Source organism: Cetorhinus maximus, chromosome 19 (assembly GCF_964194155.1).
Source record: "Cetorhinus maximus chromosome 19, sCetMax3.hap1.1, whole genome shotgun sequence".
Classification (NCBI taxonomy): domain Eukaryota; kingdom Metazoa; phylum Chordata; class Chondrichthyes; order Lamniformes; family Cetorhinidae; genus Cetorhinus; species Cetorhinus maximus.
Window position 1 is genome coordinate 82,625,692 of NC_135897.1, and position 26,530 is coordinate 82,652,221.

Below are 26,530 nucleotides of genomic sequence, written 5' to 3' on the forward strand. Positions count from 1 at the left end.
CTGAATGGGAGTGTCTGCATCCATTTTGTGCTCAAGTCTTTGGAGGTAGGCCCAAACCTGCAATGTTAGGGCTCAGAACATGCTGACTCAGAGCGCAGGACATGAGCTTAGTACGGAGTTGGAGGAAGTGACAGAGCTAGAGTGGAGCAAGGCCATGGTGAGATTTAATGAAGCAAGTTTTTTTTTAAATCCGAAGCAGGATAGGCGAAATGTAAAATAAAAACACAACACTCATAAAAGATAAAATCCAATTATATTTATTTTTTTTTAAAAGCTTGTTGTACAAGACTTCAAGGATTTAAACCAGAACTGAACTGTTTACATACAATCTGTATGCGTACCCTGCTATATGCAATGCTCAATACATTTCAGTACAAAATAACCCAAGTTCAAAAAATAAGGACACATACATGATACACTTTCACACTTAATGAATAGATTGAGCTATCTATGAATAGGTTCATATTGTACTAGAAGTAACATATTTTAAAGTAATCATCCCATTTAGTTGAAGAGGTTCACAGAAGCTCAAACACATTCAAGCAAGCAAATCTTGCCTGAGTTGCATTCAAGTTCTGTACTTCTTCCACTCTTCTGCAATATTTATATGCAAAATGTTATTATCCCAGCTTTCTCATCTGTTCCCTTGCACATTCCTATTTTCCAAATCTAACCTTCCATGCAGTTCATCATTAGAGATAGGATTGACAACTGTGATTAAATGTATTCCTGGAGGTTTCATCATATGGCTTGCCCCCACGCTCCAGTCATTAGTCAGCCAACACATCCATCCTTGTGATGGACTGCCTTCCTACGCCTGTTGGAAAGCAAAGAGACTCATTGTTCAGGATGATGCTTGACTTGTCAGCCAAACAGCCTTTCCTTTTTCCCCATTTTCAATGTTTTTATATCTGGTAAAGAAAAACGTTCAAAGAAAATGACAAAAAAAAACAATCTTTTTTAACGTCCCGATGATTTTTCTCCAGGATTGCACACAGCGGTCTCCTGGAGATTGATCTTCAATTCCTGGAGATTCCAGGCCGATCCTGGAGAGTTGACAACCCTGTATAGAGGTGATGCAAAGATTTTGCCCATACACTAACAGCTGTGATAAATATTGCACTCCATTCATTAGACTAGTTGTGAGGTAATGGTCACTGCAGCCAAACCCTTTGGATAAATGCCAATCCCTTTGGCCAACTACCACCAGAGAGGAAGTCAAACCAGATTTTGATGCCACTCCCTCAGTGGCTCAGATTTTGAGTATTTGCTACAAAGATCCTCCTCACCACCTGTATTTGAGTGTACAATAATATTGCTGTAGCGTGAACAGAGTTTGGTAAAGATGCTAAAAAGTCAGCCGATTTGCAGGAATCCTGGCCACAATAGAAACTGCTCAACTAATAAAGTCTAAAAGTGCAATTCACTCAACTCACATTAAGTTCAAAGCTTGTTTTTTTTAGAAAAATTCAGATCGGGTGCCAATGCTACAAGGAAAGGGCCTCCAAAATCTGAAGGATGTTGATAAATTAAAATTATATTAAAGAGATGAGGACAGTTTCCTTATCCCAAATTGTTTTACACCTGTTCTCCTTCAGGTGAAGAGTTGACCTCTCTCCAACATCACTCCCACAAATGGCCACATGAATATTAGGTGGTTGAGAAGGGTTAATGTCCTAACTCCTTCCTCTAAGACTGCAAACCTTCACTACCATAAGGAGCTCCATCCAGCTACTCGCACCCCTAGCCCTCCACACAACCCAAAATCACATCCCTTCAAAAACATGTGGAATCAAGGCAAGAGAATTTCCGCAATATGCCAAGGTCAAGATGATATGATATTTCAGCAGGAATAAACAGTCAACTACCTGATCCACCTTCAAATATCAATAAAAAATTTTGCTTAAATCTCCTGTTTATTCACTGAGTGTTGCCTGTTCCTGGGACATGTTATTTAGAGACGGATCCACATATAAGCCACAGTGTTAACTGGTACAGAGTATAGTGGCTTGTGGGGTAAACTAAGTTCATTGCTTTTCTCCATTCAATTCTGCATCATTATCTGTTCTATATTTCCCAATCAGAAACCTTTCTGTAACTCCTCAACAATAATTTTTTTTTCTGAAATAAAAGGGGTGAGTGGAAGAGTGTTAAAATGGCGCCTGTTAATTCCATGCACAGGACTCACAAGGATTGTGAAAGCTGGGCACTCACCTGAAGACTGAGAAAGAGCAGCCAACAAAATGACCACAAACATTTAATATAGCTCCATACACTGCAACTTGTCACGTTTGGTGAGCACTGCGTGATACAAACTGCATTATCAAGTCTAACCTCACCTTTTGTCATTTAAGTTGTTGATTATGCCAAAAAATCATTTTGTACAGGTCGGCACCCCTCCCCACACCCCCTCCACCCCCCCTCCCCCCTCCCACACCCCGCCCCCGGTGCACTCTCCCTGTGGGAAAAGTTACTTGTTCATCAAGCGGGATTGGGCAACCTCCTTTGTGCTGCACATCAAGAGGTATGGATCTTCAGCCATGACCCATCGCACCATTCCTTTCCACACCCATCTTACACAACACATCTCATTCTACCCCGAACCTGCCCCAATCCATTACTGTTTTCAATTCTCACTTAAGAACCGACAAAAAAAGGATCCCGTTCCTTTTTTTTTTATAAAGTATAACAATTTGAGTAGTGATGTGATAAAAATCCAAAATCCAAGTGTCATTATGATAATAATTAAAAAAAAGTTTTTTTTTAAAAAAAATGAACTAAATAGCCACTCAATAAAAATGTGGTAGTTTTTTTTTGCAAAATCTATTTTTACAGCACGTAACATAACATAAACTATTAGGGTATATAATTAAATTTAGCTACATTATAATCTCAAAGCTTTGAAAAGATATGAGCTTAGAAGCTAATGAAGGTGATATTAGGGGACTCAGCTTGTTCATACCATGTTTCCCTATCCATGTTTCTACAGAGGCATTAAAAGCTGTTTGCTTTAAATGGTTTAACACCTCCGCTAAATTTAGCGGACAAAGGAATGCTGTGTGAATGCAGCAAACCTGCGTCTACTGACACTGCCAACATTGGCATCTAGGCCATGAGAATTAAGTAATAGTATACAATAGAGTAATATAGAACTGCAGCATGAACCACCAAGAGTACAATGGTGCCCTATGTGCAAATGGCTACTAATCATTGTCACGATGACCAAAACCCATGCTCCAAACCTGGCCATTCTTTGTACAGTTTGCTTTTGATATTGAACAGTACAAACAATTTTAAAGCTCTGTTTGTGTTAAATAGATGATAAGTGTTTGGTATCACTTTGTTCTTCTGATAAATGTCACCACGGCTATTTGCATTAAATCCCCCCCCTCCCGCCCCCCAACTCACCCCCACCCCCTTCCCCAATGTGTTTCTTTCAACTTTGAACCAAACAGACTTCAGCCATGCTATTACACAAGAAAGAACAAACTGCTAGTCTCTTTGGCTCATTTTCATCTTCCTTTTGGCTGCTAATAATATAATAATATTATAATAATGGACAAAAAAAATCATCCAATTTGCCATGCAAAATAGGATAAGCAGTGAAATCTTTGATCTTCTACTAGAGAGGTTAATCCCATGAATACGTGGAAGGTCAAAGACATTGAGATAGTTCAAGAATATAGTTCATATAAAGTACTGCTAGCCGCCTTTTCTTTATTTAAATGACAAGCATATACCACTTTGGGGTGTAGGGGAGAGCGTAAGAGTCATCAGGCAAACAAAAAGCACTACTTGAGGCACTTTGCCTCTAATCCAAGCAGAAAAGGTAACTGTCTCAATTTTTATTTTAGTTTTCTTTCTCTCCTTCTTTCTTCCTTGAACTTCCTGAAGTGCTTACAACCAAGTGAGGAAAGTCTCTTTAGGGTTGAGACTGGACTCCACGTCAGGCAAGATGTCCGATCCGAAGGGCTCCTGCAGGCTTGGCATTAGGTCTTCGCCTTCCAGGGTCCCGAGATCCACGTTGGTTCCAGGCAGGGAGTCCAGGAAGTCAGGGAAGCGACTGGGTTGATTTGCAGTCATAGCGGTTTGCCCCATGTCTCCTGTGGGTAAAGTATTTTGGGCTTATTTGGGGATCCACAGAAATGTTAGCACACATACTTCACACTTCAAACTTTAGCACAACTACAACAACCCACACCATCTACCTTAAAAATAGCAGATATAACAAACCTACCAAACACGTTCGGCTACATAACATTGGTTGCGAAACATGTTGGGATATCCTGAGGATGGCATAATTTGCTTCTTTCAAACCTCTAGTTCTTCCAATGACTCAGTGGGTAAGTGGACTGCCCAATTTGGAACTGCGCTGTACAGACCAGAAAATCTATAAACATCCAATTAACCAATCTAATCCCCATTCACTTCCTTTCTACAGAATGAATATGGGCTAACCTATTTACCATTCACTTTCATTGTGTTGAACTCCAATGACCAAACCATTTCCCATTCACTCACATTGTAAAGAATTCTAATGAATTAAACCATTCCCCCTCTTTTACATTATACTGAATTCTCGGTGCAGGCTTTTGGATTATTAGGTACCTACCATGCCAAATACAGTCCACCTACCTCAAATAGAGATATTCAGCATATGTTAGAAGATAACCTCCTGGCGCTAATTGTTTGTTTGAATTGGTCTCTCTTTTTGATTACATTGTGTCGCTTGAACGGGTAGGTTCAGAAATTGTGGGATTTTTTTTAATGCGCACTTTACACCAAAGAATTTTAAAAATTAATTAGTTACCCGTTTTAAGATTCAACGGCATTGATTTATCATACATTCGCCAAGTCCGGTATTATAGTCAAGAAAGAAAATGAGCCTTGTTTGCTCTGAATTCACCTGTATCCATTTCCTCCACGTGACCCAGAAAGTCTTCAGGTGTCCTTCCTAATCCTAAACCACTGTCTGCACTTGCCTGCCGTGAATGGTACGGTCCACTGTGTATGAAAATCAGCAGGGAAAGGTGATGGTGGTGGCGGGTGGAGTGGTGGAAGGGGGTAGGTGGAAGAGAAAGGGAAGCCTGTTATTAACATGGTGTTAAATCAAAGTCTCTGGCATAAAAAAAGGTCAGTCTCAGCTGATTCTGTTATTCCTGTCCTGTGAATTAAAACACAAACTTGCCTGCTGAGGAAGGGGTCGGAGCCATTATTTGTGATGGCGTGCATCTCCTGTGTCATAGTCGGTGTAGAGACTGCATTCTGGGCTGTGGAGATGTTATCCGATTCAATGGGAATCTGATTGGGGATCTGATTATACAATGCCTTTTCCTGAAAGAAATACAAACGCTGTAACCAAATGTCAACCCTCGAGAAAAAAAAAACGCCCATTTAAACAGGAACAAGTCACGCTTAAAGCTTGTGGGCCTCTGACTCAGTCAGCTTATAAAGGCCAATGTAATCTGACAGACCATTTTCCTTCACACACGCAGAAACACGCTCACACACACACACACATACACGCTCACACAGTGGCGGAGTAGTAATGGAATTTAAATTCAATTGATAACATCTGGAACTATAAAGTTAGTCTCAGTGATGGTGACCATGACAACTATCATCGATTGTTGCAAAAACCCATCTGGTTCACCAATGTCCCTTTAGGGAAGGAAATCTGCCGCCCTTACTTGGTCTGGTCTACATGTGACTCCAACCCCCAGCAATGTGGTTGACTCTTAGCTGCCCCTCTGAAATGGCTCAGCAAGCCATTTGATTCGAGGTGCAATTAGGGATGGGCAACAAATACTGGGGCCTTTCCAGCGACACCTACATCCCATGAAAGAATAAAGAAAAAAAATCAAAACATTATAGTGCCACCAAACACTTTTTGATCACAGGAAACTTGTATAATGCCCCAACCTCTTCACCAGTATTTATTGATGACTGGCGATTGAACAGCCCAGTCTTGGCTGTAGTGACACTGGGATTGATTTTCAACTTGACAACCGATGGTAAAACTGATGCTGGGAATCGGCCGTCTGTTCACGTGAATGGAAGTGAAAATGCACTCGGGTTTCTATTAACCATTATCGCTCAATATCTATTAGTTGTGGAAAACTTTCTTCCTCTTTCACAACGAACAAAAAAATGCTGGCAGTACAGAGGGCCATCCATACCTACAGCATGAGAAAAGACAGCTTAATATCTCAGGTTTGGATCTAGGGTTGCCAACCATGTTTGGACTCATTTCTGGAGGTTACTTCACATGACTGCTGGCCTCTGAGCACCCGTGCAATCAGCCTTTTCCCACCTGTCAACCTCCCGAATTTTTGTCACTAATAAATAGAAATGGTCGAAGAAAAACCAATTCATTTGTCATACTACCAGTATTTTTCTCCTAGGGCGTTTGCAGCAGGTTCATGGAGATTAGCCTTTAGAACCCTGGAGAGTTGGCAACCCTACACACACAGCAGGTTATATCTGTGACATTAACCAGCCCATTCTATTCATGGAGGCAGACAGATTGGCTGGGCGTTTTAAGTTTTTGTTCTGGATTTCCTGCATTTGCAGTTTCTTTTATTTTTCTATCAATTTGCGGCAATTCCTACCGGGTTCTCTCCACGTTGGACGTGACTGCGTGCTGGGAAGTCCAAGATTGCAAACAGAAGTCTGCCCGGTACCATCAGAACACAGTTCATTTGAAGAAGAATCTACGGGAGGGGTGAATTTTGATGGGGGAGTGAATGGAGGGAGGGGGGCTTCCTCCACGCGCTCACTGTTTCCTGGATGTACAGCAGACATTGTGGACCCTCTCATGGGTCCCATGGCACTATTTCAAAGGAGAGTGAGGGATTTATTCCTGGTGTTCTGACCAACAGTTATCACTCAACGACGTCACTGGAACGCATTATCTGGTCTGCAGTTTATGGGGCCTTGCTGCGCGAAAATTGGCTGCCTAAATTTCCAGCAACAGCGACTACACTTCAGAAATACTCGGCCCGTGAAGCAACTTGGGATGCCCCAAAAGGTGCTGTGTAAAAGCGAGTTTGCTCTCCTGCCCTGCTTTGAATTCTCAGCATTTTCTGTTCTCCTTTGCGATTTCCAGCATTGTTTTTTAACTGATGTAAGATTAGATATTTTCTATGTAAGGAGAGACCCATTCAGTGCTCTGTGGCATGTCATGTCAATGGGCCACCTTGTAAAACACAGGCGATTCAGAAACAAGTTACAGAACTGGGTCATAGTTCACCGTGTAAGCCTGCGGAGCTGTCCCTAAGGTGACACTCCCTCTTTTAACATTGCGTGCCGTGTGGAAGATTTTGCTGCAGGGCACCGATTTCAATGGTGGTGCATTGAGACTTTTGACAGGGGGAGGTGTCTGTTGAGAGGGGTCAAGCTGCTGTGACACCGCACAAATTAATTATGAACACAATTTTGTTTTTTTTTAAAAAAAAACATCCAGTTTCCCCCCCCCTTTAAACCTTGTACCACTGGGAAAACGAACAGCCCCATCAAGTTCCTCAATTGCTCGAAATAAAGTTGATCACCACCAAAGGGTCTCCTGGAATTCTTTTTGCTCTTCTGTCTGATGCGGCTTTGAGCAGCTGCATCCCACTCGGGAATAGGCAGGGGCACGGCCGACTTGGTAGCTGCTGTTTCAGGCCCGCTGATACTTCAGCGAAGAGAGAGAGAAGAAAAAAAACCAAGCCCCTCTCACAGGCCTGAGCCCTCGGGCTCTGCTTCCTGCCGTCATCCAACAGAAGCCAAGTCCCTTTAGTCAGCATTTTCTTCTGGCAGCCTGAATGAAAACGGCAGCAAAAGATTTGAAATGGGGCTTTTCTTTCTTGACTCAGTCATTCCCCTGCTCTCACCCCTCCCCCCCCCCCCCAATCACTCCCCTCCCCCATTCCTGGTAGGGGTTACTACACAGCATCCTGCAGGCATGTCTAGGCGGGTGTTTCCCACTTTCCGGCTTGTAGATTTACTGGATTTAACTAACTGGTCTGTGCTTGTCTGGCCAGCACAATAAGCTGCCCTCTCAAAATATTATATTACCACCCAGATTTAATGGGCACTGCGCAATAGATTTGTTTACAAAGGAACATGCTTAGATCGAGATGTACGTTTTATGGTCTCCACTGGGATCATGTACTGTGAGTATAGGCACGGAGGTTCAAGAAAGAAAGACTTGCGTTTATATAGTGCCTTTCACAATGTCAAGAGGCTCCAAGGCGCTTTCATAGTGTAGTCACTGTTGTAGTGGTAGGGAAAATGCAACAGCCAATTTGCACACAGCCAGCTCCCATAAACAGCAATGAGATAAACCATCAGATCGTTAATACAAAAGCAAAATGCTGCAGATGCTGGAAATCTGAAATAAAAACAGAAAATGCTGGAAATTCTCGGTAGGTCTGGTAGCATCTCTGGAGAGAGAAATAGAGTTAATATTTCAACTCTGTGACTTTTTGTCAGAACAGTCCTGATGACAGGTCATTGACCTGAAATGTTATCTCTGTTTCTTTCTCAGCACAGATGCTGCTGGACCTGCTGAGCATTTCCAATGTTTTTTTTTATTGTACATGATCAAATTGTCTGGTTGAAGGCATTGGTTGGGGAATAAATATTGGCCAGGACACTGTGGAGATCTTCCCCACTCTTCTTCGAAATGGTCCCGTGCTATCTTTTATGCCCACCTGAGAGGACAGACAGGACCTCAGTTTAACGTCTCATCCAAAAAATAGAACCTCTGACAGTGCAGCCCTCCCTCAGTACTGCACTGGAGTGTCAGCCTAGATTTAGTTACTCAAGTATCTGGTGCCAAACTTGAACCCAAAACTTCTGACCTAGAGGTGAGAGAGCTACTACTGAATCCCGACTGACAGAAAGAACTTGCATTTGTATAGTTCTTTTCACATCCTCAGGATATCCAAAGTGCTTCACAATCAACTAATCTGAAGTGCAGTCACTATTATCATGTAAGCAAATACAACAGCCAATTTATACACAGCAAGGTCCTACAAACATCAAATGAGATAAGATACCTGTTTTGATGGCGGCAGCTGAAGGATAAATGTTAGTCAGAGCATGAGACACATCTTCTGCTGTTCTTTTAATTGTGTCACAGGATCTTCTGCATCCATCTCAAAGGGCATGCATATCCTTGGTTTAGTCTAAGAGACAAGACCTCTGGCAGTGCAGCATTCTTTCAGTACTGTACTAAAGTGTCAGCCTAATTTATGTGCTCAAGATCCTGAGTTTGGCTTGAATCCATGACCTCCTGACTTGGAGATAACCGCACTACCCAATGAGTTCAGATGAAACCTTTCGTGGCGTAATATGTCCGATTCATAGCTGACGCCATATTCTGTTCCTATCTGATCTCTGTGCCCAGATTCCAGCTATGTGCTCCCATCAGACAAAGCTCTGCACCTGGGCTGCCAAATTATAACATTTACTTCACAGTCTTTCTAATGGAGCTTCAAAAACGTGTGAACTCATTTCCAATGGTAGCAGTCTCCCCTCAGAGTCAGAAATCATTGGGAGGGCCTGTTGTTTTATCTGCTCGAGCGGATGCAACCGACCCCTGGACACTATTCAATAAAAAAAGGGAATTCTCTTGATGTCCCAGCCAACATTCTTCCTTCAACCAAAACCGCCTAAAACAGATTACCTGGTCACTCACTCATTTGCTGTTTGTGTCACCTGGCAGTATACAAATTGGCTGTCATGTTTACCTACATAACAAGAGTGACTGCATTTTGATAGTTACTCATTGGGCGAGGTTTATACTCATTAAAAACCCAACGACTTACACAACATTAAAACCAGGCCCATTGTTTCGAAAGCACTTTGGGATGTCCAGAGATTGTGGCTGAGCCCTACATAAAATGCAAGTTTTACTTCCTTCGGTAGCACTAGGGAAGAACCATGTGCGTTAGAGGTGACCTCTCTCAAATCAGTGCTCTGGTATGTAGGATTTCAGGTGAGATACTCCTGGCAGAAGTGAGGAGACAAAAATCTCTCTCAAAATTTACAATTTTGGTTTTAAAAGCTCTGACCCAAAATCCGAGTTCCTCCCTAATTTCTCACTGGGTGACAGTTCTATCCACTCAGCTCATAAGTCCCACACTCAGGTGGACTGTTTGAGTTGAACAGACTATTTACCATTGCACCACTTTTAGCAACTATTAGGAGTGATTAGGGCCACCCAACCTCACTACTCCTCACTCACTACCACAAGGGGTAGTTGAGGCAAATAGCTTGGATGCATTTAAGGAGAAGCTAGATAAGCACATGAGGGAGACAGGAACAGAACATTATGCTAATAGGGTTAGAGGATGAGGAGTGGGAAGAGGCTTGTGTGAAGCAGAAATGCCAGCATAGACCAGTTGGGCTGAATGGCCTGTTTCTATGCTGTAAATTATTTGTGAAGTGTAATTCTATCAAACTCCCAGGTAATCAGGTTGAGATTAGCCTACAGCCTACTTGCCCCATCTCACAGGAAACCAATGCTTGAATCAGATGCGTTTTGATAAACTTGGGCCAAATTCCAGTACACCGGATTTGAAGCCACGAGTTGATGTGATGTGCCATTATAGCTGGAGATAGTTCAGTGGTGAGTGTGCGTACTGGAGACACGCAGCTGGTGTCTCCATTTTCTGAGCTGTCACTACACCGCAGCCAAGTCCACATTGTACAGAGCCAGCTCTAATAAAGACACTTTTAAAGCATTCATTCCATTCAATTGACATTGGTGATTCACGCACTTGGGAACCATAGCAGGGGATGAATAATAGCGTTGCCACTGGGAGAGCAATGGGAAGGAAGATGCCTGAAGTGTGTGTTTGGCCTTTGTAACAATTGGCACATGATTCAATTTTTGTGCCCAATGCCAATAAGGTGAGATGAATAAAAATTGCATTTCCTGCTTCTCTATGCCAATAATGGGCCTGAAACTCAGCCACCTACTACATCAATAATAATGTTTTGCTGTTTTCCCAATCCAGACATCCTTATGGCCTCTCTTTGTGGGGAACATGTTGTCCAGAAATGGGATTAAGACCATCTAAGCGATAGCGCAAAACAGATGATAGCGAATCAGCTGCCTCTCCTGATTTTTATTTCCATTAAAGTCAACACGAATAAAGCTGGAAGATAGGAAACGTACTGCCAATTCGACATCAGACAAACTAAAAATCTACCCCATTTTATTCCAAATCCAGGCTCACTGATGTGATTTATTTCAATTTCTCTTCAGCTAAGACTGCCTGCTGGTGACATCTTCATCTTTAAATGGAAGCTTGCTTCCTGGTTTCTCTCCTTCCTCTTGGGAAAGAGTCTAGTTTCCATTAAGAAAATGAGAAATAGGAACAGGAGGAGGCCATATGGCTCCTTGTGCCTCCTCCACCATTCAGTAAGATCATGTCTGGCCTTTGACCTCACCGTTCCCACACTATCCCCATATCCCCTGATCCCTGAATTTTCCTCTGGCTGTGTCCAAGCTCTTCCCGGGGCAGCAAGGCCTGCACCTGTTAACATCCGACTCCCCCTGGAACGCGCTTCGGGACACTTTCCCCCGAGTCGGGTTTGTGGAGCCGAGAACGTTCCTGACTCCGCGTTCCCAGCTCGGGAGCAAAAATTCAGGCAGTAGCCTCCGAGAATATATTGATCGCAGTCTTGAATATACTCAACGACTGAGCATCCACAGGCCCTCTGAGTGAAGAAATTTTTCCTCACCTCAGTCCTAAATATCTGATCCCTTACGACTCCTAGTTCTAGGCTCTGCAGCCAGGGAAGGCAGCTGGAGAATGTAGGCCCATTCTACTCCATACTCTACATCATCAGTAAGTTCGATCCACACCTCGGTTCAACTAATTTAATTTTAGTAGGGGTTTTTCTTTTGTTGATTTCTGAGTTACTTGACAAAGAAGCAAAATATCTTTATCATCAAATAACCAACAGCGCCTGTGTCGTGGGAGGGACCCCTGTTTAAGATCGACTAACAGTAGCGTAGTTACTCTTCCTCTGAAGAAGACACAGGCTGGGCTAAATACAGGAGTCTGTGAAGCAAAACATGCACAAGCACGCGCACAGCTTACATGCCAATTGCTACTGATCTCCCTTATTATCCCCCACCTGTCAGTCAGCAGGTATATAGTTTCCTATATACTGGCTTAGATCAGGCATGTTTTACATGGTTCACACGCTTTCCTTTATCTGGGGTCAGATTTCTTTCTTTCCGGTTTTTTTTCTCTAATTCAAAATTTGTAGTCTTTTTCTCAACTACTCCTCAGGTTCCCCACCTCCACCAGCACCAACTAATGGTCAGACAGCGAAGTACTGGTCTCCATTGGTGCTGTGTGAGCAAGCTGTGGGTGTTTGACTAGATGAGTAAGTAGTTCCTAACTGTATGTGTCAGAAGGCACTGGGATGCTCCTTAGTTGATGCAAGTGAATGTAAATGAGAGAGCAAAGCAGACACCCAGACTGAGAGATTGACAGAGGATCAGGGAAAGGTAGGGAGAGAGGTACAGAATGTGAGATTGACAGAGAAAGCGAGTGCAACAAAATGTGAGAATGACAGGGAGATAGATGTATGAGATGAACTGATTATTTTAATTTCTGCCCAATAATTTATTGGCTGTCAAATTATCAGAGAATAACATATTAGACAAATCTGCTGACTGTCCCTTTAACGCTCTATTATTTGCTTCCTGTGGAGAGAGCCAAGGCGAAATCCTCCAGGAAAAACAATCATATTCCTAACAGGACTTATTTTGAAGATAATGTAGCACAGAGATCGATAACAGGAAGTGTTTGTTTTGTTTGCCTAGAGATGGACTCTGTTATTCTTCCTCTCTTCCCCTCCAATTCCTGCAGATCACTTTCAGGAAGGAATTGGGGGATGGTAGGCCTGAGGCGGGGGCTTGGCGGGCATGGTGTGTGGCAGGGTGGAGAAAGGTCAGCTAAACTAATGTAGAAACCTTGAAATTCTGGTTCTCGATCTCTGCGACTAAAAAACCTTGTATACATGAGTTATGGAGGTAAATTCAACCAGGGTTCCTTCTCCTGATCACTACCCACTGATACCGCATAGAAATACAAATATCTTTCCTTATTCACTCTAGGTGACATGGGCAAGCAAGGCCAGTGTTAATTTCCACCCTAACTCTCTTAGAGAAAGTGGTGGTGAGCTGTCTTCTTAAACTGCTACAGCCCATGTTGGGAAGGTGCTCCCACAGGACTTTAGACAGAGAGTTCCACGGTTTTGACCCAGTGATGATGAAGGAGTAGTGATATACATCTAAGTATTGTTGACTTGGTGGGGAACCTGGAAGGTTGTAGTGCCCCCCCAAGTACCTACTATCCTTGTCCTTCTAGGTGGTGAGTATCCCAGGTTTGGGATGTGCTGTTGAAAGGTCAGGTGAGTGGAATCTGGAGTCAGGGTCGACTGCGATGTCGCCGTCTTGCAACACCATCTCTCATCTAGCCCAACATATGTGGAATGCTCTTTGAAAGCCCAGGGGATTGCATGTTTTAGCACCTGTCACTTAAATCCCAATCAGGAGCAGAATCCTGGTTGCTTTCTGTCCCCTCTCTCACCACTCAAACTGATGATGCTGAGATTAATCATAATTTAACCAAGTTCCTCTCTGGCCAGAATCAGCTGGTTTAGCGATGACAGGTTATTCTTCTATATGGCAGAGTTCATTCCTATATGTCGCACTTACCTACCAAACAATTGGAGGAGGCTGGTTTTCACGTGTTTGCAATGACAGACAGTAACGTATTTGCCAAAAAGTTTCAAAAACCAGTCAACAATCGAAACAATCTGATTTCTTCAGAGAATCTGACCACTTGCTTTTATGGGACACCACCAAATTATAGAAGTTAGACAATTAGTGCATTGGGCTGATTTACTTTGTTAGTGTTAGGTTACCTTGTTGCCCCATGTTGGTATGTTCCAAAGTCAGTCATTATTTTAGATGTCAGTTTATAGCTGAAGAAAAGACAACCAGTTAAGACACTAACTCTGCAATGCATTTACCAACATCGGCATCAGAGGGAATTTTAAACAGCACCAGGGAGCAACCTTGGAGAGGAGATACCGTGGGAAATAACTACCTGTCTCATGAGCTCCTGTTGCAGGTGCTTAATCCTCTCTTTCTCCATTTGGATCTGCTGGAGCCGCATCTTCTGCTGATGCTTCTGCTGAACCGTCATGGCACTGGACAGGTTCATCATGGCCATCCGAGAATTCGGCGAGGGCACAACCGGAGGGGGCACGGTGGTGTTTGGCGTCATCTGCTGCTGGTTCATCACTGAGGAGAAAGGAGGAAAAGGTTTGACTGCTACAGAGTGTAAAGTGACAATACCGCTGCAGTGTAATTGTTGCCTGTAATCCCGCAATGTTGCCCGACCACATATACGTCTGAACCACGCGGCGTCTGGGAAATGAGGTCAGGTCGAAACTGCCCGTTTAAAATGTCGGACCCTCCCCCCCCCAATCCCCACAAAGTGGCTATATCAGCTCCAACATACTGCAAGAGATTGCCTGCTAAATATTAGAGTTGAGCTTGAATATCAACTAGCCAAGTGATGTTGGTTGACGGGGGAATGCTGGCCAGAAGATTTGGGAGAATTCCCAGCTCTTCTTCAAATAGTGCCAAAGAGGTTTTAGCATCCAACGGAACAGCCACACAGGCCTCAGCTTAATGTCACCTCCAAAAGGCTACTCAAAAAGTGGCACTTTAACCCGCCGTTCAGAAGTAAGAGTGCTACCAGCTGAGCCAAGCTGACACCTTAGTGTCATTAGAATGAACAAAGCATATTTTAAGCTATGACCTTTCCTCTGAGCTGCAAGGCACAAAAAATTGAGACCAGAATCATTGCCAAGAGCCTACTAGTGAGTTTTTTTAAACAATCGCCTATGAAGTATCCACACCTCCTAGCCAGCCAGGCCAGTAGCTACAGTGTTACCCAGGCTAATTTGCGAGAACCTTTGGGGCATCGGGATTGCTAAACGAGACAAGGCCAAGGTTTGTCTGATTTGTCTTCTACCACCTTATCAAAGGCTTTTCCTCCCATTTCACACCTACTTTTCTCTACCTCTGGACTTGCCTAAAGTCTGTTACATCTATAACTTTTTCCAATTCTGCTGAAAGATCATCAGCCTCATGATAACGCGGTTTCTCTCTCCACAGGTACTACCAGATGTGCTCCGTATTTCCGGCATTGTCCGTTTTCATTGACAATTCCCTGCTTTAGTCTGAGAAAATTGTGAATTACTAAAAAACCATGGTGCTTTACTACATTCTCTACTTGTAAGCTTGTGATACTCAACTTGAGATACCCTCAGTCCCTTCCTTTGACAGCAAGGCCAAGATCCAACAGTGGAGATCCCACACATCGCAAACCTAAACTCACATCTATCAAAAGAGCATAATGCTCCGTGAATAAGTTAGACTTCCCTGGATATGGTATTCTGAAGTATGATACCCTTTGAGAGGGGTGCTGCTGAACATTATTTTGTCTGCATATCTTCTGCATTTTTAAAATTCTTTCATGGGATGCAAGCGTCATGGGCAAGGCCAGAGTTTGTTGCCCATCCCTAATTGCTCTTGAACTGAGTCACTTGCTAAGCCATTTCAGCGGGCACTTAAGAGCTAACCATGTTGCTGTGGGCCTGGAATCACATGTAGACCAGACCAGGTAAGGACAGTAGGTTTCCTTCCCTAAAGGACATTAGTGAACCAGATGGGTTTTGCAACAATTGACAATGGTTTCATAGTCACCATTACTGAGATTAACTTTCACTTCCAGATTATTGATTGAATAATTCCACCAGCTGCTATGGTGGGATTTGAACCCTTGTCCCCAGGACAATAGCCTAGGCCTCTGGGTTACTAGCCCAGTGACATTACCACTACACCACCATCTCCCCACAATTCATATTATGAACCCTATCTTCTACTTAGTCGCCACAAAACAAAATGTCTTAATCCAAGATTGCAGGATGGTATTAATTGGCCAATGTTTCCTTCAACAATCTAAGAGATCTGGACAGGTTCAAACTGGTATAGGGGATCCATTAACAGTGGCAGGAGGTTTAGGGTCACGCGTGATCCACACAGTGGTTGCACAATCTGCATTTGGTCTCCCCAAAGAATCCGAATCTCATTCAGGTTTGTGGCGATCTCGCTGCACTAAGATTGACCTCAGAGAGTGAAGCTGGCAAGAGAATCTCAGCAAGTTTTGCTGGAATGGGAAATGGGTTCTCTCTGTAAGGTAAGCCTGGCTAAAAACACTTACAGCACAACACTCCCTCCCCACCACAGTTTCCAGTGTCTTTTGTCCTCTTTACATCAGAGAACTGTAACGTGAGCAGGTGGTGCCTGTCTAAACAACAGGGTCCTTTCACAGGCATAAGGGAGACACAGAAGTAGCCAACTTCAAATTTTGGCAATAGCGCCTAAGACATATAACTCCCATTTTACTGCTTCTGTATTCACCGCACATAACCATTAATGTTTCATTGAACTGAAATAACTCCTCTGCTCTTCTTTAACAAAATGCAGCAGGATCTTTCTCATCCACTCGAGAGGGCAGGCTGAGCCTCCATTTAATGCACCTACCCCAAAGACAATGCCCGTGCTGCACTGGAGGTGTCTCTGGAGTCAGACTTGAACCTTCTGACACAAGGGGGCAGGATTTTCCACACCTGCCCGCCGCTGGGATCTTCCACTCCTGCTGCAAGTCAACGGGCTTCTGGCTGGGGAGCCGCCTGGTGCCACAGGACTAGAAAATCCCAGCCAAAGAGCGCCATCAACTGAGTCGCACCGGACAAGGGCAAAACAAAAATTGCATTTAAATAGTGCCTTACATGACTATTAGATGTCCCAGAGCACTTTACAAGCAGTAAATTATTTTTGAGCAGTAGTCACTGATGTAATATAGGCAACACGACAGCCAATTTGCACGAACAGTAGTGGTAATGTCACTGGGCTAGTAACCCAGAGGCCTAGGCTATTGTCCTGGGGACAAGGGTTCAAATCCCACCATGGCAGCTGGTGAAATTATTCAATGACTACGACCAGTTAATCCGCCTTTGTGATGTTGGTCGAAGGATAGATGTTGGCCAGGATGCCAGGGGTAGCTCCCCTGCCCTTCTTCAAAATAGTGCCATGGGGTCATTTACATCCACCCGAGAGGGCATATAGGGCCTCGGTTTAACGTCTCATCCAAAAGACAGGACTTGCCCCGCAGACAGTCCCTGAGTGCAAATTCTGACCCCATCTTCAACATGCAGTCCCATTAAAAGCTGTTTATACTTTATGAAAGACCCATTGCTTTGTCAGTTTGGAAATTTAAACAAAGCAGGAATTTCTGCTTACGTTTTTATATCACACAAAGAAATAATCGGACAGCTGGCCCAAAAAAAAAAGCTTGGCCAAAGAGGTAGATTTTAAAAGAGCAAGGAGCTCTTAAAGAAAGAGCAAGGAGGCAGAGAGATTCAGGGAGGAAATTCCAAGCTTAGGGCCTGAATGGCTGAGGACACGGGTGTCAACGATGGTAAAGGGAGTGCAGACAGGATGCAGGGAACCTTGTCGATCGCCAGTGGATATCAGACACCCATGGTTTGTTCCAGCAGGGCAAAGCTTCCTGTGGCTCGTGTGCAGCCCAAATATTGTGTCCACTCACTCCCAATTCTTCTGAATAAATAAGCAGCACATAATGGAGGACAGCAAAGACAGATACAGCCAGGATTCCAGTCGGGACACCGAGTCAATTTAACAAAGTGACACTTGCGAAATATGTGCGCAGGAAGGAAACAGAAACACTGCAGCTCATTTTTCTTGTTTGCAGACAGGCCGCAGAATCGCGGGCACAGTGATCAGTAGGAACGTGACCTCATGTACAAATGGTTTGAATGTATTCTCGATGTACATAGAGCGAGCTTACAGGTAATTATACAGGTTTTCTCCTTCCCACCACCCCCTGCACACTGGCCTCACAATATTGAAATGAACTCCAGGTGCGCTGCCAAGTAAAAAGCTCTCTCATGAAGCACGGTGATTCTTCAATATTGCTGAGAAGGGAGACATGTTGCTGAAGCTTTTCGTCTTGTACTCATCGGGACAAATACACGAATGACAAATTTCAAATGATCACAACAATTCATACTACGGGAGAAAAGAGTGCTGATTGGTGGCAAGTCGCATCTGATTAAATGAGGCATTGCATGAAGAAAGCAAGGGTGTGATCATTTGAAATTTGGCATTCTTGCATTTGTCCTGATGAGTGCAAGATGAAAAGCTTCAGCAACATGTCTCTATTCACAGCAGTACTGAAGTTCTGTACCACCAAGCACGAATGATTCATGTCAAACAGGAAGGTCTCCACTCTGTTCTGAGAGGGCCCGGACTCTGCACTTCCCCAGCACAGAGTAAACAGGGAAACAGATGAAGGCTTTCATCCCCCCCCAGAGTGCGTTTCCCCCCTTTCTCCCCCACCACAGTCATCAGTCCTCGTCCCCCGATGGAGCAAATGCACACCTGTCAGCGGTGCTCAGGATGTCAAGAAAAACTAGGCATCGCCACTCCATTTAACCTGCAGGCTCAGTGTCCTGCTCCAGAGGTCAAAGTTAAGGTGAGAACATAATTTTTTTTCTTGGAGTTGTTTCAAGGAGTTGCTTTTGTCCCCTCAGGGAAACGTTAAGACAGATGTGCAGGAATGAACCAGACTGTTTCTGTCAGGAATATTCCGACAATTTGTGTGACACAATAATGTGCAGTTTTATCATGCCTTTAACATAGTATAAAGCCCCAGGCGCTTCAGAGGAACATTATCGGGCAAATCTGACATCGAGTCATGTAAGGAGATGTTAGAACAGGTGGCCAAAAGATTGTTTTGTTAAGTCTCAAGTTTTTTTTATAGAGCATCTTTTTTTTTTTATTCATTCCCAGGATGTGGGCTTCTCTGGCTGGGCCAGAATTTATTGCCCATCCCTTGTGGCCCTTGAGAAGGTGGTGGTGGGCTGCCTTAAAGGGGGGAAGAGGGACCCAAGAAATGGAGAGGTTTAGGGAGGGAATTCCAGAGTTTAGGGCCTAGGCAACTGAAGGCACGGCCCGCCAATGGTAGAGCGATTGAAATTGGGGATGTACCAGAGGCCAGGTTTGGAGATGTGCAGATGTCTCAGAAGGTTGCAGGGCTAAAGGAGATTACAGAAGTAGTGAGGGGTGAGCTGCAACAACATAATTGGGGAGAGTTATATCTTTTCATGTATTTTTCCCAAGTGCTCCCTGGAATGCAACTTATTTATTTTAAAGGCACAAACACGTCACGATAAGAGATCTTAGTACTCGAGGACTCAATCTTTCCCACGTCAGGCATCCAGTGTCAGCGTCAAGCATTGCCAGGCTTGGTCTGGAGCAGCTCATTAATAAGGCAAAGCTCCCTGAGACCCTTCTGTGCCTTCACACCAAGCTAATGGTCGTTTTATATTTCAGGCCCCTGTCTATTCTACAGCTCAGTGATTCACCTCATGCACCATCCTCCCAATATGTATTACACTCGTCTATCGCTAATCGAGCGTTGGTGTCCCTGATGGGAGTAAATGTACTGTCACAATTACACCACAGGATCTCCTCTTATACTCATTATTACATCCAGAGTTGCCAAACCTCCATGGATGCCCTGGAGCCTCCGGGAATTAAAGATTAATTGTAAAGCCAGCTCCTTCAAAGAGCCAGCACAGACACAATGGGCTGAATGGCCTCTTTCTGTGCTGCTGCACTCTATGGTGTGATGGTTTTTAAATGCCCTCAGCAAGGTTGGACCATTGGTAGAACGATCACTGCATTCACCTTACAGATGGTGCATTACCTCCACATAGGCTTTGTTTTGAGGCTGCTTAGCAAGTTTGTTTTAAAGTTGATTTTTCTCAGGTATAATTTCAGCTGAATTGGGGTAGGGGTGGTGGGTGGGTGGCAGGGCTGGCGTTTGGAGTTGATAAGCTGGATATTAAAAATGTAAAGTATAAGAATACAGGGAGGGCCATTGTGTTATGCCACACCCATGCTGTAACGCACATGCTCCAGGCTTCCTCTTAATACAGAGAAAGAACCTGAAATTCTCACGCGTGATTGGAGGCATAGGGAAGAATGAACAAGACTAGCAGACTCCACCTGGCCAACGCTGTCAGATTAAACCAGCCTCCTCAGGCACTTCAAAACATCAAGTCATTTCTAGAGACCATAGATACTTTCTACAAACAAATGTTCGTGCATGCTTTCTGAAAAAACAGTTGCTGTTTTTTGGCTCCCCAGCCTCGCTGCTTACCCATAAATATTTAATTTTTAAAAATCACCAGTACGTATCAGACTCTCTGGTAAAGTGCTGCAGAGTATTTCAGATGATTGAATAGAGTATGATAGAGTAGGGAAGAGGGGTATGATTTCCTCTAGTGGGGAATCTAGAACAAAGGGGCATGGCCTTAAAGATAGAGCTGGACTGTTCAGGAGGTGATCTCAGAAAGCACTACTTCACACACGGGCTAGTGCAAATTGGGGAAAACTCTCTCCCTCAAAAAGCTGTTGAGGCTGGGAGTCAATTGAAAATTTCAAAACTGTTAGGCAAGGTATTAAGGGTTATGGAACCAAAGTGGGTAGATGGACAAAATACAGATCAGCTGCATTCCAATTGAGTGGTGGAACAGGCTCAAAGGGCTGAATAACCTACTCCTGTTCCGACAACAAAGGAAAAATTACATATGTTTCATTCAGCGTCTTACTTTTATTATACTCAATTGCCTCAAACATATTCATCAGACCAATCATTTGGGCAAGTTATAGCCTCGCAGCTCAATCATCACAGGGATTTATGGAGCCACAGTGGTATGAGATTTTTAACGTTTAATGTCTCTTTCTTTTCTAAATACATGTTGCTGCATAATGATGTGATGGGAAGTGCAATCGCAAACAAGGAGCACCACAGATCTGCAGCGTCATACAAAGAGGCTCTCATCACTGAGTGAGCAATCAGTGTCATGGACCTCCCTGCTAGAGCTGTGGTTCAATGGGTAGCAGTATCAGAAAACTGTGGATTCAAACCCCATTCCAGAGACTTCAGCACATAATCTTGGCTGATCTCCAGTGCAGAACAATGGGCTGCACTGTCACGAATACCGTCTTTTGGCTGAAACATTAAACCGAGGTCCTGTCAGTCCTCTCAGGTGGACATAAAAGATCCCACAGCACTATTCAAAGAAGTGCAGGCTGGTTCTCCCTCCTGTCTTGGCCAACATTTATCCCTGAACTAGCATCGCTAAAACAGGTTACCTGGTCATTAACATGTTTCTGTTCGAGAGACCTTGCTTCAAGCATTCCCTGCACTACAACGAAGGCTACACTTCATCGCTGTAAAGTGCAGGAGTCTAGAACAAAGAGGCATAACCTCCAAATTAGAGCCAGGCCATTCAGGGGTGATGTCAAGAAGCACTTCTTCACACAAACAGCAGTGAAAATTTGGGACTCTCTCCCCAGAAAGGTTGTAGCAGCTGGGGGTCAATTGAAAGATTCAAAACTGAGGTTGGTAGATTTTTGATCAGCAAGGGCAGATAGATAGAGTTCAGCCATGACATTATTGAATAGTGGCACACTGAACACTCGAGATGTTGAATGGCTTACTCCTGTTCATGCGTAGGAGATCAATAACGAAATATGTCTATAAAACAAAATTAACTCATAATTTGTTAAACTTTTCCATCTTATGAAATCCTGCAAGGAACCTGAAGAAAGCATTTGGATTTAACACAGAAAGAAACAAAATCTTTGTCTCAAGCATCACTGATGTGGCTGTTATGGGAGAGCAAATGGGATAAGCAGGCATTAAACAATAAACTTTGCTTCAGTCACAAGAGGCCAAGGACGCCACTCTCCCCCACAACCCCAGGCCATGTCCACAAGTACAGGAGGTGATGTTTCGGGTGCCTCACTGCCATCTGAGCTCACTGCGCTGAGGGATTATTGCCTCCAGGGGTAGCCAACATCAGGTGTTGTGCACTAACTCCCTGATCGAAAACACATGCTTGGCACTGGCTCCCAGCACTTTTCTTACTTAGTCAAGACATCCAGGAGTTAGCCTGCTAGCTCTGCCAACAATGAACTTCTTGTTTCAGTAAGTCGCGAGGGAGAGGAAAAAAAATGCAACTCACGAGAAGATCAGAGGCATCCTAGATTTCACTGTGTGCACCTTTCGCTCCAGTAACCTGTGAAGCGTTAGCAAGGACGACTCATCAAATGTAAATCCCCTGCGTTTAGTTTGGCCATGAGGTTGGAGGTACAGTAATTGGGCTTTCAGCAAGTGGTTTGTTTGTCCGATTGTTCCTCCCCCTTTTTTTTTCCATTTTATGTAGCTTTCTTTTTGAAAGGAGCCAATTGTTTTTTTCCCTAATAAAGGAGATCAGCCTCATATGATAATGTCCCAGACACCGCCATCCCATTCCCTGGGTATGTCCTGTCCCACCGGCAGGACAGAGCCAACAAGTGGTGGCGGCACAGTGGTATACAGTTGGGAGGGAATTGCCCTGGGGGTACGCAACATCGACTCCGGACCCCATGAAGTCTCATGGCACCGGGTAAAACATAGGCAAGGAAACCTTCTGCTGATTACCACATACTGCCCTCCCTCAGCTGATGAATCAGTGCTGCTCCATGTTGAATGCCACCTTGAGGAATCACTGAGGGTGACAAGGGTGCAGAATGTACTCTGGGTGGGGGACTCCAATTTCCATCACCAAGAGTGGCTTAGTAGCACCATTACTGACCGAGCCCTAAAGGGCATGGCTGCTAGACTGGGTCTGTGGCAGGTGGTGAGGGAATCAACAAAAGGGGAAAGCATTCTTGACCGAGTCCTCACCAATCTGCCTGCTGCAGATGCTTCTGTCCATGAGAGTATCGGTAGGAGTGACCACCATACAGTTCTTGTGGAGACGAAGCCCTGTCTTCACATTGAGGATACCCTCTATCGTGTTTTGGGGCACTACCACCGTGCTAAATGGGATAGATTTCGAACAGATCTAGCAACTCATGATTGGGCATCCATGAGGTGCTGTGGGTCAGCAGCAGCAGAATTGTACTCGAACACAATCTGTAACCTCATGGCCCGGCATATCCCCCGCTCTACCATTACCATCAAGCCAGGGGATCAACGCAGGTTCAATGAAGAATGCAGGAGAGCATGCCAGGAGCAGCACCAGGCATACCTAAAAATGAGGTGTCAACCTGGTGAAGCTATAACTCAGGACTACTTGTGTGCCAAACAGCATAAACAGCAAGTGACGGACAGAGCTAAGCGATCCCACAACCAACTGATCAGAGCTAAGCTCTGCCGCATCCAGTCGTGAAAATGGTGGACAATTAAGCAACTCACTGGAGGAGGATGCTCCACAAATATCCCCATCCTCAATGATGAGGGAGCCCAACAATTCAGTGCAAAACATAAGGCTGAAGCATTTGCAACATTCTTCAGCCAGAAGTGCCGAACCATCTCGGCCTCCTCTAGAGGTCCCCAGCATCAGAGTCTTCAGCCAATTCAATTCACTCCACATGATATCAAGAAATGGCTGAAGGCGCTGGATAGTGCAAAGGCCATGGGCCCTGACAATACTCCAGCAAGAGTGCTGGAGACTTGTGCTCCAGAACTTGCCATACCCCTAACCAAGCTGTTCCAGTACAGCATCCAACAATGGCATCTACCCAGCTATGTGGAAAATTGCACAGGTATGCCCTATACACAAAAAGCAGGGCAAATCCAACCTGGCCAATTACCATCCCATCAGTCCATTCTCGATCATCAGTAAAGTAATGGAAGCGGTCATCAGCAGTGCTATCATGTGGCACTTGCTTAGCAATAACCTGCTCACTGATGCCCATTTTGGGTCCCGCCAGGGCCACTCAGCTCCTGACCTCATTACAGCCTTGGTTCAAACACGGACAAAAGAGCTGAGCTCCCGAGGTGAGGTGACAGTGACTGTCCTTGACATCAAGGACGCCTTTAATTGAATGCGGCATCAAAGAGCCTTAACAAAACTGGAGTCAATGGGAATCAGGGGGAAAACTCTCCACTGATTGGAGTCATACCTCGCACAAAGGAAAATATTTGTGGTTGTTGGAAGTCAATCACATCAGCTCCAGGACATCACTGCAGGAGTTCCTCAGGGTATATCCTCGGCCCAAACATCTTCAGCTTCATCAATGACCTTCCTTCCATCATAAGGTCAGAAGTGGGGATGTTCGCTGATGATTCCACAATGTTCAGCACTATTTGTGACTCCTCATACTGAAACAGTCCATGTCCAAATGCAGCAAGACCTGGAGAATATCCAGGCTTGGGCTGACAAGTGGCAAGTAACATTCACACCACACAATTGCCAGGCAATGACTATCTCCAAAAAGAGAGAATCTAACCACTGTCCCTTGACGTTCAATGGCATTACCATCACTGAATCCCCCACTATCAATATCGTGGGGGTTACCATTGACCAGAAACTGAACTGGACGAGCCATATAAATACTGTGGCTACAAAAGCTGATCAGAGGCTAGGAATTCTGCGACGAGTAGCTCACCTCCTGACTCCGCAAAGCCTGTCCACCATCTACAAGGCACAAGTCAGGACTGTGATGGAATATTCCCCACTTGCCTGGATGAGTGCAGCTCCCACAACACTCAAGGAGCTTGACACTGCCCAGGACAAAGCAGCCCACTTGATTGGTACCACATCCACAAATATACACTTCCTCCACCACTGGCGCACAGTAACAGCAGTGTGTACCATCTACAAGATGCACTGCAGGAATTCACCAAGGCTCCTTAGACAGCACCTTCCAAACCCACGACCACTACCATCTAGGAGGACAAGGATAGCAGATAGATGGGAACACCACCACCAACTGGAAGTTCCCCTCCTAGTCACTCACCAACCTGACTTGGAAATATATCACCATTTCTTCACTGTCGCTGGGTCAAAATCCTGGAACTCCCTTCCTAACAGCACTGTGGATGTACCTACACCACATGGACTGCAGCAGTTCAAGAAGGCAGCTCACCACCAACTTCTCAAGGGCAACTAGGTACGGACAATAAATGCTGGCCCAGCCAGCGAAGCCCACATCCCGTGAATGAATAAAAAAAAATGAAGTTGGCTGCCACTTGTTGAGGGTCATTCCATTCCCATTAACCTTGCGAAATCTGCTGCTAATACACAGTTATCCTCACTCAGTCTCCACGCAGGTTCAAAACCTGAGGAAAGGTTGCTGGGCTGGAAACTAAATATTTGGTCAATTTCTGGTAAATATTTAATTCTGCGCTAAGTTATCCTCATATTGTAATCAACTTGATTAAACACGTCTATCTTTGAGAAATCTGGTTTTATAAAAAGAGACCAGTGTGTAACTCAGTTTAAGGAATCCTGCAATACCCTGGTGTTCACATCCCCAGCTCAATGTTACCTCACTTTAACCTGAGCTCCAGGTAACAGCACATGACCCAGTTTACATCCTAACCTAATAGAGATTTCAGTAAGGAGTGCCCGGTCACAAGGAGCTATCTGTAACTCAGTTGTAACACTCTTGCCTCTGAATCAGAATGTTGCGTGCTCAAGTTCCAATCCAGGACTTGAGCACAAAAATCAAATCTGCACTTCACTGCAGTAATGAGGGAGTGCGGCAGTGTCAGAAGTGCCGTCTTTCAGGAGAGATGTTAAGCCGAGGCCTTGTACGTTAGATCTTGCCACTGCACTATTGCGCTGCTGAGCAGGGGAGCTAGCTCTGGTGTCCCGGGCAGCATTTATCCTCACCAAAGAAACTGGTCCTCTGGTCATTTTCACATTGCTTGTTAGTGGGAGCTTGTTAGTGGGAGTTTGCTGTGCACAAATTGGCTGACTTGTTTCCTACATTACAGCAGTGACAACACTTCAGAAATACCTCATTGGTTGTCAAGTGCTTCAGGGTGTCTGGTCGTAGTGAAAGGTGCTATATAAATCCATGTCTTTCACACATGTGAAGCTCCATTAACTATTTTCAGTGCACTTGGGTGAAACAAGATCAGGCAGATTTCTAGATTCATATAACTCGGCTACTGGAAAATAGAGCAAGTGATGTCCAGGAGAAAACAAATGTACTTTCCTATCACGGGTATGTTGCCCAGATGTGAATTTTCACTGGATACCAAGTAGATGGAACTATTCCAAATGTGCTAAACAACTAACGAACACCATCTCGTGGAAAATAATGTATCAAGAGGCTAAAGGAATGGAACAATACCAATGGACGAGATGTATAAAATCCTGTATCAGAGAGTACCAAGTGCATTGAGCTAGACCAATGGGCTAGAAGGTTGATTCCTGTACATGTAAACATCAAATGCATAGACCTAGGTTAATGTGCCCTGTACCAGACAGCACCACATACACATAGCAGTACTAATGGACTATAAAAGATGAAGTAGATTAGGGTAAAGCATGGGGATAA

At 44.4% G+C, this 26,530-nt stretch overlaps 1 protein-coding gene across 1 annotated transcript in view; it reads right to left on the minus strand.

Moving 5' to 3' along the window:
• Positions 1 to 241: 241 nt before the first annotated feature.
• LOC144693976 (WW domain-containing transcription regulator protein 1-like) overlaps positions 242 to 26,530 on the minus strand; it is a 152,344-nt gene continuing 126,055 nt past the window's right edge. Inside the window, exons 5-8 of the mRNA XM_078564259.1 lie at positions 14,127 to 14,323; positions 5,189 to 5,334; positions 4,907 to 5,004; positions 242 to 4,103 (exon numbers count right to left, since the gene is read on the minus strand). Coding sequence (XP_078420385.1) covers positions 3,898 to 4,103; positions 4,907 to 5,004; positions 5,189 to 5,334; positions 14,127 to 14,323 — 647 coding nt within the window. The 3' untranslated portion in view covers positions 242 to 3,897. The remainder of the gene's footprint in view (positions 4,104 to 4,906; positions 5,005 to 5,188; positions 5,335 to 14,126; positions 14,324 to 26,530) is intronic.